Consider the following 13,446-nt stretch of genomic DNA (forward strand, 5'->3'; position numbering starts at 1 on the left):
GGCCTGGGCCTCCACTAGCTTAAGCTCTGGCCTGAGCTCGGGGCTCCACTTCACTGCAGTGGGACAAGGTGTCCCAGCTGGAGGCGTGGGTGCCAGGGAGAGCTGTTGCCAGCATCCTGTCTGCTCCTCGGCCCTGCTGCCTTGGCCTCAGACCCAGCCTAGTCTCTGGGTGACTCCACAGGCTCAATTTGGGGTTTTCAAGAAGCAAAGGCATCACCTTAAGCGTGCCTAAGGGTGTCATCCTGCATCCTTCCCCTGCACCCCACCCAGCTTCCTGCACAGTCCCAGCCTGCAAGGCCTGTCCCTGGCTCTACCCTTAAAGTAGGTTTTCTTCCTCTGTAACCATAACCCTGATACAGGAGTGAACCCAGAGTCTAGTTGTGAGCCGGGTGGCCAGCTGGGAAGCCTGCATTCTGTCTGGGGAGGCCAGCTGTGCGGGCTCAGGGCTCCTGAGAGATGATGAGACGCCCACCTGCATGGAAACCTTATAGAAGAACAAAAGCAATCTCACATGGGGGGGGGTGCAGCTCCCAGGGACAGGGAGAAGCAGAGCAGGAGAAGAGGAGCAAAAGGAGGACAAGAGCAGGAGGAGGGGCATGAGGAGAAGGATGAAGATGTGGTGCAAAAAGAGAAGGAAGAACAGGAGGAGGAAGAGGCGCAATGCTGAGGTAGCCTTTACTGCTCACAGACATAGACCCTTTCAAAGAAGCAGAAATGCAGATTATAGGGGCCCGGAGAGATAGCACAGTGGCGTTTGCCTTGCAAGCAGCCGATCCAGGACCAAAGGTGGTTGGTTCGAATCCCGGTGTCCCATAGGGTCCCCCGTGCCTGCCAGGAGCTGTTTCTGAGCCGACAGCCAGGAGTAACCCCTGAGCACCGCCGGCTGTGACCCCCCCCCCAAAAAAAAACAAAAAAAAAAAAACCAACCAAACAAACAAACAAAAAAAAAAGAAATGCAGATTATAAACCCAAGTGCTTTCTGGGGGATCCAGAGCGTTGCTAAGATCCCAGCTCCAAAGAGTCCCTCATTTCACCAGTGAGCACCAACACCCCCAAAAACACAGTGAGGAGCTAGGGAATGTGTGCGTCCTCGCCCATATCGGTGCACAATCAGGAAACATTTGTGATTCCACGAGAAACAAACAACTGAGGGGCCTGGAGTGGTTCGGACCTCTGCACCTACAGTGCTCAGCCCCAACTGCCCATCCTCTCATGGGAGGACACGGATGCCTTCTGATCCCCTCATGCTTCTGGCTGCCCCATTCTCGGCGAGGCTCGAGGGCGCTCTCCGCCTCCAGTTCAGTGCACAGAGTCAGGAAGGGAACGGGCTAAGGGAGATGCAGAAGTGGGTGGAGAGAAGCGGGTGCGGGGACCTCCGTAGGGTTCAGCACTGCCCTGCCCCTGAAGGAGGGCCCCCCCATAAGCCGGCTTCTAGATTGGGGAGGTCATTTTCTCCAGCCATCAATGACCAAGTAGTTGGAAACCTTCAGAGGCGCAGGCTCGCGGAGGCGCCCCGGAGAGGCCTGGGTCGGGCTCTCTGGTCAAGCTGACCCACCCAGCAGCCGCGGTTCGTATTCCGAACCACCACTGAGACCGGGGCACCGCGTTACCACCTCCTCATCCCCGCCAGCCTGGTGCACGGCGCGCGCACTCGTGGATAGGCGCAGACGCTGGGGCGCACGGCTGAGCACACTCAGGCCGGGGCGCACTCCCGTGCAAGGACACGCGCAGCTGGGCACACTCAGGCCGGGGCGCATCCCACGCACACTCGGACCCGGGCGCACTCCCGTGCAAGGACACGCACAGCTGGGCGCGCAGCTGGGCACGCTCAGGCCGGGGCGCATCCCGCGCACACGCGGACCCGGGCGCACTCCCGAGCGCGCACAGACATCCAGGCCGGGGCGCACAGCTGGGCACGCTCGGGCAGGGGCGCACGGCCGAGCACACGCAGCCTTGGGGACCCCCGGGCGTGCACCCGGGCCGGGGCCGCGGTACCTGCTCCTGCTGCTGCGCCGACTTGCCGGCGGCGCTGGGCTCCTTGGCGGTGGTCATGGTCGCTCCCCGGCCAGGTGCGGCGTGACGGGCGGCGGGGGCGCGGGGGACCTAGTCCATCCTTCGGGGAGGACCGGCTGCAGGGCCCGGGGGGTCTCTCGGAAGGCGCGGCCTCCCGGGGGCTCCGCCAATTCGCCCCGAAACAATGGTCACTGCTTAGCAACCGGCAAGTGGCGGCGCCGCCGTGCGGGAAGGGCCCGGGGTGCGCGGTGCCCGCCCGCCTCCCGCACACTCCGCGCATGCTCGGCTGGGGGGGGACGAGGGGCCTTGAGATGTCATCAGGGTGCGGCCAGCACCCTGCTGCGGGGACGCTGGGGATCTGGCTTGGGGTGGTCAGTGTGCAAACGCCAGGGCAAGGGGCGCAGAGATGACGGCGGTGCCGAGGGCCCTGGGACCGCGTGGCTTTGCTCTGGCCACACTAGGAGCCACACTGAATGATTTTAGGAGGGACTATCTGGGTTTTCTCATGGCACTCTGAGCCATGAGCACTCTTGCACCCCCAGACTGGCTTCTCTCCTGAGAGCCAGAGCGGGGAAGACTGCAGGGAGTCTGGTGGCTTCAATCTTGGCCTTGACTTGACTTTACATTCAGAAAATGTACTTGGTTCCAGTGCTGAGCTCAAAGAAGCTCATTTCCTCTTTGAAAACCACCCGGGCACAAGGGCGCGCTGGCTGGAACCTTCCAGGAGGGAATCTTGGAGGTGGCCTTCGGAGGTGCTTTGAGTCCTGTTCTCCTAAGCCCATGGGGGTCTGGAGCTCCTGCAGGACTTTTAGGTGGTCAGGGGACCTGCTGTGGTCCCAACTGAGCAGCTGGGGAAGAGATCCTGGGGCTACACTCCACCAAGTCTCACACTGAGGAACAGCAGCAACGCTGCCCTCCAGAAACCCTCCAGAAACCCAGCGCAGTCTCTTGGCAGGCTTGGGCAGAGGGGCGGCTGGCCCTGCCCTAGCTCAGTGCCCTGGAGCTCTCAGTGAGATGAGCCCCCCACAGCCCCTGGCAGAGATTTAGCAGAACAGATGTCCAAATGTTCCAGGATGTTCCGTGGGAGAATTGCCTTCCTCATGTTCCTTCCCACCCATTTTGTGAAAATATACAAGTCCCTTATCTTCATCTGCTTTGGTGACAGAGGCTGCAGATAACTCCCTGGCCAGTTCGAGACGGCCAGGACTTCACCCTGACCCAGGCGCCCACTAGACATTGGTCCCAGGGTGTCAGGATGACATTGAGACGAAGAGATGGACAAACCCATGCTGAGCTCTGCCATACTGCTGGGAGTGGTGGTCTCTGGTTTGTTTTCCTCTTCTGCTTTCCCCTAGGACAAAAGTCTGGGGTTCAGACAGTGGTGGGGGGCCTGTCTGAGCTCTCCTTTGTGGTCCTGCCTTCCACAAAGAGGCATGGGTGGTGTCTCAAGATGGCCGGATGCAAAGCCATCCCAGGTGCAGCAGGGAGGGAGCACCTGGCTCTCGTGGTCTCTGGGTCTCTGAAAGCTTCTCTGGGTCTTTGAAAGGTTCTCTAGTCTAGACAGACAAATAGTGAGTTCTGCCAAGGCTCTGGCAGGCAACACAGACAGGGGAGATGCTCAGAGTTGTGCTTTGCTGTAGGAGGCCCAGCTTCAGTTCATGGCACTACGTGGTCCTTTGAACACTGAGCGTGGAGTGTCCTCTGAGCTCAGCTAAGTGTGGGTCTCCCGCCAAAAAAGACCATTAGGAGGACATGGCTGTAGGGCATATCACTGTACCTCCTCGGCATCAGCTTTGGTCTTTGGTTTGGCTTTAGTTTAGGGGCCGTGATGTTCAGGGGTTGCTTCCTGCAGTCAGACCAGGTAACACAGGGGACCAAGCACACTGGCCTGTGAGCATCTTTGTCTCTGGAGTTTCTTCTCCAAGCTCTCAAGGGTTCCATTCCAATCCAGGGGCGTTGATGCTGCGATTCTGCTTTTTACCATCTGGCAGTTTCATTACATAAAAACCACATTCTCCCAATACACTAAAACTTGAAATGGTCAATAAGTAAATGGATAAATATGTGGCAGGGTTTTAGTTGTTTTTTTATTTTTTTATTTACCAAAACAACTTAATGAACTACCAAATGGTATTCAGGAGCCACCAAAAGGTAGTTCAGCCTGTGCAAGGTGACATCCAATATGATCACAGGGCATCCGAGTGGGAGCCACAGTGGTATGTGCGTCCATAGAAATTCAGGTGTGAGCCACTTGTAGTACACACCAGCATCAACATGTTATGCTCTATCTGGGGTCCATCTGATCCTAAGCCACAGGCAGGGGTCCAAGTTCAGACACAAAGTAAAGGAGCAGAGTGAAGGTTGCTGCTGTTCTTCCCACTTTCTGGGACTGGATGGAGTTGGGCTGTGAGCTGCACTTTGGCAGGTCATGGGGGCCACTTGGGAAGCCCTTCAGCATTTTGGCTTTTCTTTCTCTGTTAAGCCCATAGTTACTGCTGTAACATCCCAGAGGAAAGTGGGGAATCTACTAATCTCTTGGGTACATACCCACATACTTCCCCCTTTCTTATATTCCTCAACCTGGTCCATGGGTGCCAGGGCCGGGCAAGGTTGTGCCCCTCAGGACTTCACCTGTGATTGGCGCAGAGGGTGTTCAGAAGGGAAAGGGCAGTGTGTATTCAGGGAACAGCTTGGGGAAACTTGGGCTGAATGAAGGGCAGGGGCAGGGGGACAGTCCCCGTTCCAAAGAGGGGAGGTAAAAGGTTGGAGCCTGTAGCTTAGGAGGGGAGTCGGGGGAGAGTAGGGAAGTGAGGACAGGCACATAAACAATCACATACACATGTTCATCCACAGATACACACACAGACCTGACATTCATGGGGGCACGGCGGGTATGACAGGGACATGGACTCCTCCAACTGTGGGGTCATTCCAGCCTCACTCCAGTCTGGGAAACTCAGAAGGATTCCCTGTGCGAACACATGATGTGTGTGGGACATGTATTTCTTTTATACATGCCTGTATTTTCACATGTGTCTGTGTATGATGATTCACTGTGCCAAATGTGTGGGATTATTCATGTGTGTGCATGCCATGTATATGCATAGGCATCCAAGAAATGAGTATATTCAGCTGTGTATGTCCATGTAAGTAGGAGTGCTTGCCTCTTTGGTGTGTTTCTGTTCTGTGTGTCTGTACTGTGTGCGTGTGTACTCTATACTGTGTGTGTCTGTTCTGTGCCTATCTGTTCTGTTCTGTGTGCATGTATGTACTGTGTTCATGTCTGTTCAGCATGTCTGTTCTGTGTGCCTGTCTGTTCTCTCTGCATGCCTTTTCTGTGTATATATCTTCTCTCTGTGTATTTTTTTATGTGTATATCTGTTCTGTGCGCATGTCTGTGTTTCCCTGTGTGTATGACTATAAGGATGCAGGGTGCAGGGTTGATGCAGGCACAGAGAAAACACGAGCTGGGGAGAGCAGAAGGGTCTGCTGGACCCAGGAGTGTTGAGCACTGGGGCCCTTGTCCTTGAGGGAGTGGGCCCTAAACTTCTTTTTTGGGGGAACAGTGTGTAGGAACTTCTCCTCTTGTAGTGAGAGGTGACGAGAACACCCACTCTTGGCACAGTTGGGGCCCCTGCAGCTCTGCTGTCTCCCAGTGCCCTGCATGGGGAAGTGACAGAGAGGCCAGATAGACCAGAGCTTCAGGCTTGGCCCCCAAATCCCTGAATCTCACTTTCTGAAGGCCAGATGGAACTTATTTCACAATTGGGGCTCAGAGGCATCAAGGCCTCTTCAGATGTCCAAGCCCCAACTACTTTCCGACTTGCTGAGAAACTGGAGTCAATTCACAACCATCAGCCTCAAGATCTGATTACCCACCCCCTCCATCTATTTTCTCTCCTGGGGCCTCAGTCGTTGGGGCTTTTCCCTCAGTCAGAGACTCCTTCAACACGGGGACACACAGACATGTTCCTGGCTTTGAGACTGTCTCAAGTGAAGGCAGCCAAGATACACAGAGGAGAAGAGCAAGGGCTCAGCGTTCAAGAAGGTTCTGTGTTGTAGAGCAAGAACCTGAGATTCTAAGGCTCTACAAAAAGAACAAGAGCCTGAGATTATTGAAATTCTTTTTTTTTTTTTGGGGCCACACCCTGTGACGCTCAGGGGTTACTCCTGGCTATGCGCTCAGAAGTTGCTCCTGGCTTCTTGGGGGACCATATGGGACGCCGGGGGATTGAACCGAGGTCTGTCCTAGGCTAGCGCAGGCAAGGCAGGCACCTTACCTTTAGCACCACCGCCCGGCCCCGATTATTGAAATTCTTAAAGGTTCCGTGAGAAGAGCAACCTTGGACCCAAGGTTCTAGAAGGTTCTGTGAGAAGAAGAGCATAGTCTGAGGTTCTATTAGGCTTTATAAGGAGTTGCATAGGAGGGGCTAGAGTCAGGGAGAGAGAGCCTGGGCGGGGGGCACCTGTCTTGCACACACAGCCAGTTTGATCCCCTACTCCCCATATGGTTCCTCCGAGCCTCACCAGGAGTGAATTCTGAGCACAGAGTCTTGAGTCAGCCCTGAGTACTTCTGGGTGTGGCAAGGAGTAAAAGTAGTGGCACAGGCATGAGGAGAAAGGATGGTAAAACAATGGGTGCCAGGACAGTGCCAGGAGAAGCCCAGGAGTGTCCAAGCAGAGCACTTTGCTCAGGGGGTGCTACTGTGCCCCAGAAGCTTCTGCCCACCCATAGTCTGAGCAGAGCTGCTAATTACAGTGCGTTGTGGTCCTGGGTGCGCCAGGCGCCCTGTGTGCCCCGCAACGAAGCCCAGCCCGTGTGACATGTCTCTCAGGCTGGAACAGGGAGACCTGAGGACCTGGGGAGAAACAGTCGATCTTCTGCGGGAGAATATGGCTGCAGGGACTAGAAGTTTCTTGAAGCCTAGCCAGAGGGGCAGCCCACATGACACACACCTCCTGAGTCACCTCTTCTGCCACCTGGTTCTCCCCGGGCACTTCCAACCACCACACATGCCCCCACTGGAGTCAGGTACCTGGCTTGGGCACTTTTTTCCTATAACATGCAGAGCACAGGCTATCCTCCAGGAGGACTAATTTCTGAGCACAGAGCCAGAAGTAACCCTTGGGTACCACTGATTGTGGTCCAAAACCAAACCAAAACAAAAAATAATAACCGAGGCTATTTCTGAAAGCCAGGCAGAGGGGCCCCTGCACTATAGGAAACCTAAGAGTGAAATGCATGTCACCCCAACGTTGCCTGCTGTACTCCAGCCAGGGATGGTGGCAACACATGTACCTAGTGTCAGCTTGAGGGGGGGAGGTGTCACAGTTGTTTTGATTAGCTCAGTGGCTGCCACAGGCGTGGGTTTCTGCGCCAGCACCATGAAAACGGCTTCAGAAGTGCTGTGTGGGGTGTCAGAACTGCTCTGCCAACCACCAAGTTCACAGTTTCATTGTGAGGATCCCCCCGAGGTTTCTCATCACAGTTACTTCATGAAAGGCATGTTCCAGGGTAAGTGGGGGTGGGGCCGGCATCTCCATGGGTCCTGCTCTGGACTTCTACGTTTTGCTGGGGTGTTTCACTCTACAGTGAGGGATCCTTCTGCCTGACTTTCAAAAACAGCTCGATTATTTTTTGTGCTTTTTTTGGGGGCCACCCCTGGTTGTATGCTCAGGGATCACTCCTGAGCTCAGGGTACCCTATGAGATGCTGGAGATTGAACCAATCTGGATTGGCCATGTGCAAAGTAAACACCCTTCCCACCGTGTCCCATCCTAGCTCACTGTCTCCAAGGTATATCTCAGCATGGTCCTGAAGGTGTGAGGATAAGCAGGTCACTGACTCGTCTGCTTGGTCTTCCCCCCACCTCCACCCGATGCCTGGCAGAGCCAGGAGTGGGCCAATGTTGAAGCGTATTTAACTGATGTGTTGCTCATGTTCCCCATTCCCTAGGTTCTGAGCTGGTAGTTACTCGGCAGCCTTTCCTGAGAGCTTAGCTGTGGCAGCCAGTCTCCAAGCCAGGCCCAGAGAGTTGGGAAATCAGTACTTTTTCTTCTAGGAAAGACAAGAATGATCCAGATCCTCTTCGCTTAGAAGACTCCGAGGCCGCCATGTTCACTGAGAAGGTTGCTGTGCTCTGGCCATCGATTTGGAGATATACACATGTACACACATGCATACATACACGTCTGGTTTGTGGTCATGTCATGTTATCTCGTAGCAGTAAACATGCAGCTGATGTGACATACAGAGCCTTTATAGTTCTCCATCTTCCCATATGTGTGGAACCCAATATGAGTTGGCAAAGCAAATTTGACCTTCCTTTCCCCTGCCACCACAGGAGGGTGCTGGTGACTGCACAAGAAAGGGGCATGGGGGCTCACTTAGGGGTCACCAGCATGAGGGAGCCCCTGTGAAGATCTGATTCCTTTGATCTTCTACACCTGAACCTTGGTCCACGGCAGGACCTCGGCTGACCTCACCTGAAGTGAGGAGATCCTCTGGGGAGGGAGAGACACCATCTCTGGGAAGAGAGAGACCCTCTCTGTGGGGAGTACAGACCCATTTTCTGGGATGGGAGAGACCCTTTCTGTGGGAGGCCAGAATTCTGTCTGTGGGAGGGGAGAGACACCATCTCTAGGAGGAGAGAGTCCATCTCTGATACGGGAAAAATCCATCTCTGTCAAGGGCGCAGGGCAGAATTGTTACCAGGAAATGGACTGACCTCGAGGACTGTAGGAGGCAGGAAGCAGCAGTTTGACAGTCCATGAGTTCCATGGGTGATGTGAAAGAGTCCAGGTCAGAGCTGCCTTTGGGGGGTGGACCCTGACTCACTCAGTGCTGGAAGGCCCTGGAGTCTGAGACCCTGAGTCTCCCACCCTATCGACTCTGGACCCCACCCCTGTGGCCGTGGTGACCCTGAAGCTGCAGGTAGTGCTCCACAGAGGCTGGTCCGATGAGGAAATGCGGTCTCTTACCCCTTGAGGGAGCGGAACACCTTTAGGCCAACATCCCCTGCTCAGAAGTTCCCAGCTCAGAGACTCGTCCTGCTGAGTTCAGCAACGTGAGGGCCTCTTGTTACCCTGACCCCACCCAACAACGAGGTCTTTGCGGTTCCTCTTAGGAGCACTGGACTCATCCTTGTTCTTGCACAGAGCAGGCATTGGGCTGGTGAGGTAGCTCAGTGGTCAGGAGCACACCTGGCCTGTGGGGACCCCGGTTTTATGCAGACACCACATGGTTCCTCCCTCCCTTCCTGCCCCCCTCCTCCCCGCTGCTGTCATTCACCATCCAGCTGGGAGCAGCCTTGCCCTGTCAGGCTTGGTAGGCCCAGAAGCACTGGAAGAGTTTCCTCCAGGCCCTAATGCTGCAATATCACAAGTGGAGATTGCAAAAGTGGGAGGGTGAGGACAGTGTTGCAGGTGAGGAGGGAAAATGCACAGGCTTACAGATGGAGCCACTCTCACTCTGCCACACACCCCCTTGCAGCTGTGTGCACAGAATTAGGCTGAGCTTGGGATCCAGGGTGCAGGTCCCACTGCGTCCCAGAGTAGAGACCCCATTATCACTGTCCTAGAGGGACATGTCACCCCCTCCACTGAGACCCTCTGACATCCTATGTACCCATGTGGCTACATCAAGCATCTCAGCACCTGCCTCTCAGGGACTCCAAAATGAATTCAGTCACGTCTCTTTAGCATCCTTAAATGCAGTATGGATTTCCAGGGGGCACCTTTGGGACAGGATGAGCATCCAACACTGGGATTTGATGACCAAGGGTCACCACTCAGCTCATTAGAGTAATCAGCGGGACCAGAGAGATAGCATGGAGGTAGGGCATTTGCCTTGCATGCAGAAGGATGGTGGTTCGAATCCCTGCATCCCATATGGTCCCCCGAGCCTGCCAGGAGCGATTTCTGAGTATAGAGCCAGGAGGAACCCTGGAGCACCACTGGGTGTGACCCCCAAAACCAAAATAAATAAATAAATAAATAAATAAATAAATAAATAAATAAATAGAGTAATAACAATGTAGTCCTGACCACAGCCTTGTACAAACACATATTCACAGAAAAGCAGCAACAGTCCAGAGTGTCTAGGGAACCTGCCCAGGACCACAAGTCAATGACCAAGAAACAGTGTCAAGCTCAACAGAGAATTGGCATGGGGCCAGCTAGACACTAGAAAGACATGTTGTGGGTGCATGGCTTGTGCTTCAACATAATGCTCCTGGATAGACTTGCCACACATCTTCCCAACCCCAATTATTTTGTCCCATAGAAATTGGCTGGTGTCGGCGGGTCTTCAGGGCCACGCTTGGTTAATCGGGCCCTGGGGGGAGGGGGTGAGAAATTCCTCCCTAGGCATCCAAAAACTACAGAGGCTCGGATGGGCTCAGAACACTCCACATGCCAGGATTTCGTGGGCTTTTGACTGGTATGATGGGGGCTCTGGGCAGGACAGCTAGCCATAGGACCCCTGGGCTGACCACTTAGTCCAGGCGAGCATGATTCCCCCCACACCAGGCGGGTCTTCAGTGCCACGCCTGGTTAATCGGGCCCTGGGTGGAGGGGGTGAGAAATTCCTCCCTAGGCATCCAAAAACTACAGAACCGCTCGGGGGCTCACGCCCCCGCGCGTACTTCATGTATTCAGAATATTCCTTATTCTTATGTTATGTTTTCCGGATACAGAATGTTTATTTTGTATTCTCCCCTTTCCCACACCCCTACAAAGCTCTTTTTTACTCCTTAACTCTCTAACCCCCTCTCAAACATCACTAACCTAGTTTATTCTTTTTAACTTCAGTAGTGTACAATCGTAATCACAGTCCAAAGCTGTGCATTGTGTGTGACAACCCCAAACTGTTTCAAGAGACATAAAATGGACACGTATTTCTTTAGAATATTTTGTGTTCTTTCTCTGACAGCTATAATTCTTACTAAATGCTGTCTTATACAGTGATGATTCTAACCACTTTTTATCTTCTCTTTTTGAGCTGTTTAACAAGGAATTTTGGTGGAAGAGTCCCCCAGTTTAATGCTTATGATTGAACCATGTCATGGGAATCATTGTAATTGTTCTTATGGCCCCCATATGCGCCAATAACACCATGTGGCATTGCTTCTTATTTGCATAGGCACATTAAAATGGGAAAATAGTATAAATACAAATAAGATCCTATCTAATAGAGATTGGAACACACAAATCTTGTAGTGCAAAGGGACCTTACACCCTGAACATTGACATCACGACCTGGCACAGACCTCACAAGAAAGGGCATATTCCATTCTCCCCTGAACCAGGAAAGCCATCCACGAAACATCCAGGCTGGTCTATAACATCACCTGGAAGCAATCCTCTACCACGGAAGACCTACACTGCTCAGACTTCGACCTGCTCAAAAGAGACTTCCCTTAACACTGAGAAGACTTAACAACAACAACGACCTGCTTACAGGACAGGGCTCCCTGCATTGCCCTTTGATTGTGAGGTGAAAGGAGAGGATGCTCCACATCCTGACTTCAATGTAAGATATGCAGATTCCAGGATCTTTAATACAGAAACATGATACCAACAACAGAGACTGTGTGAAAAATAAAAGTGTGTTGGCACTACAGACAATGTCTTGGATTGGACAATCTAGCTTGCCTGGAGCCTAGAGTTGGTCTTGTGCCAGGAAACTTCAGGGGTCTGGTCTCTTTGTACTTAGGCCAAGGTTATTTCTTTCCATGTCCCTCATATTTTGGTGGGCCTATACAAACAACAATTGCCACTCTAACACCATTTTTACTGTGCTCCTTTGACTCTAATCCTTAAAAAGAACTCACTTAAAATTTGAGGTTAACTTAAGCTAATATGCATGTATATGGAAATGTAAGAAAATACTATGCCTGTAATGTTTAAGGAGTTACGTAAGTTTTATGGCTTTAGATTGCCTTGTGTACTGTTAAGAAATATTATAATGTGTTACAATCTGGGGACTTGAGGGACAAAGTAATTGTACATGGATTCTGTCTTATTTATCTTTATTTGTCTTTATTTATCTTATGTTCTTTGGCTGAAATTTCAAAGTTAAGATATCAGCAAGGGGACTTCTGAGAATTATGTTATGGGTGATTGTCCTTCCACTGTAACTTTACCTTGTCCTCTTTCTTTGCACCCTTGTTCTCATAATTAAAAATAAAAATTAAAAAAAAAATAAAAAAAAAGAAAGAAATTGGCTGGTGTCTAACCTGCCTGCATCTTCCCCATCCTCACAGCCTCCTCCCAAAAAACATGCCCCCTGTGGCAGCTTTTGGAGGGCCCGGAGAGTGGCAGGTCCTGTATGAGGAGACCAGGAACATAGAGAAATAGGGATAGGAGTGAACTGAGCATCTACTGATGAGCATGCACAGCCTAGGCCTCACCTGCGCTGATCTGTCCACCTTCTAAGGCCATAAGCAGGACAGGGGCACTGAGTCCACAAGGGCCGTGAATTCCTCCCACAAAGGACTCGGAACAATGGACCAAGCAGTGGGCCAGACTGATCAGCGGCCTCCTTTTGGGAGATGGAGTTAGTCTTGAGTGGGAAAGGAGCACAGAACTAGAACTAGTGGTTTTAGAGTAGTTTAGGAATTCTTTCCTGGGGCCGGAGAGATAGCATGGAATAAAGCATTTTCCTTTCATGCAGAAGGTCATTGGTTCGAATCCTGGCATCCCATATGGTCCCCTGAGCCTGCCAGGAGTGATTTCTGAGCATGGAGCCAGGAGGAACCCCTGAGCGCTGCCGGGTGTGATCCCAAAACCAAAAAAAAAAAAAGTTATTCTTTCCTTACATTGTTTTTAGAACAGAGATTTTTCACATTTTAAAATACACATGATCTGAAAATGGAATTCTCTTTAGCACTAACTAAATTCCCATTCTAAAACTTCTTAAAAGTTTTCACAAAATTTATATTTTTACACAAAAGATTTTAAATGTTATATTTTTTCCCCACAAATGTCAACATTTAATGTACGGTTGCAATTTCCCAGGAATGAGCAGGAGACAGAAAGTGATGGACTTCTGATCATGAGTTATTTTCCTTGTAGTGTGTGTTAAATGTTATATTTTATCTTTAACAAAAAAGTCAGATTTTCTAAGATTGATCTATGAAAAATATTTTTTTAATGTGTGATTATAGTCAGTGAGATTTAATTTTGTATGTGGATCTCAAGTTCTATCAGCTTTCAGGTTTATGTTCTTGTCTTTTTGAATAGTGTCGGGCTACATTGAAATAACTATTAAATGATAATAACTATTAAACTATTAAAATAATTTGTGTGTATTAGAAGCAACTTTATTGGGGGGCAGGATCAAGTGAAGTCCATAAGGATGCTGTCCTTCATAACGCTGGGCTGGGACCACTGTCTTGGGAGCTCATATCTGTCTTCGGCGCCTGTGCTCAC

The 13,446-nt window shown here is 51.6% G+C and overlaps 2 protein-coding genes across 5 annotated transcripts in view; one reads left to right on the forward strand and one right to left on the reverse strand.

The window, feature by feature from the left end:
• The window catches only part of XRCC2 (X-ray repair cross complementing 2), an 813,538-nt gene that overhangs the window by 389,767 nt on the left and 410,325 nt on the right, over positions 1 to 13,446 (forward strand). The window lies entirely within an intron of this gene.
• The window catches only part of DPP6 (dipeptidyl peptidase like 6), a 257,968-nt gene that overhangs the window by 139,673 nt on the left and 104,849 nt on the right, over positions 1 to 13,446 (reverse strand). The window contains exon 1 of one of the 4 annotated variants that reach the window (XM_049785271.1): positions 1,996 to 2,136. The exons of the other annotated variants lie outside the window; for them this stretch is intronic. Within the exon in view, the coding sequence (XP_049641228.1) occupies positions 1,996 to 2,052 (57 nt within the window). The 5' untranslated portion in view covers positions 2,053 to 2,136. Of the gene's footprint in view, positions 1 to 1,995; positions 2,137 to 13,446 lie in introns of those variants that run through there. 4 annotated transcript variants of the gene reach the window in all.

This window comes from Suncus etruscus, chromosome 13 (genome assembly GCF_024139225.1).
Source record: "Suncus etruscus isolate mSunEtr1 chromosome 13, mSunEtr1.pri.cur, whole genome shotgun sequence".
NCBI lineage: Eukaryota > Metazoa > Chordata > Mammalia > Eulipotyphla > Soricidae > Suncus > Suncus etruscus.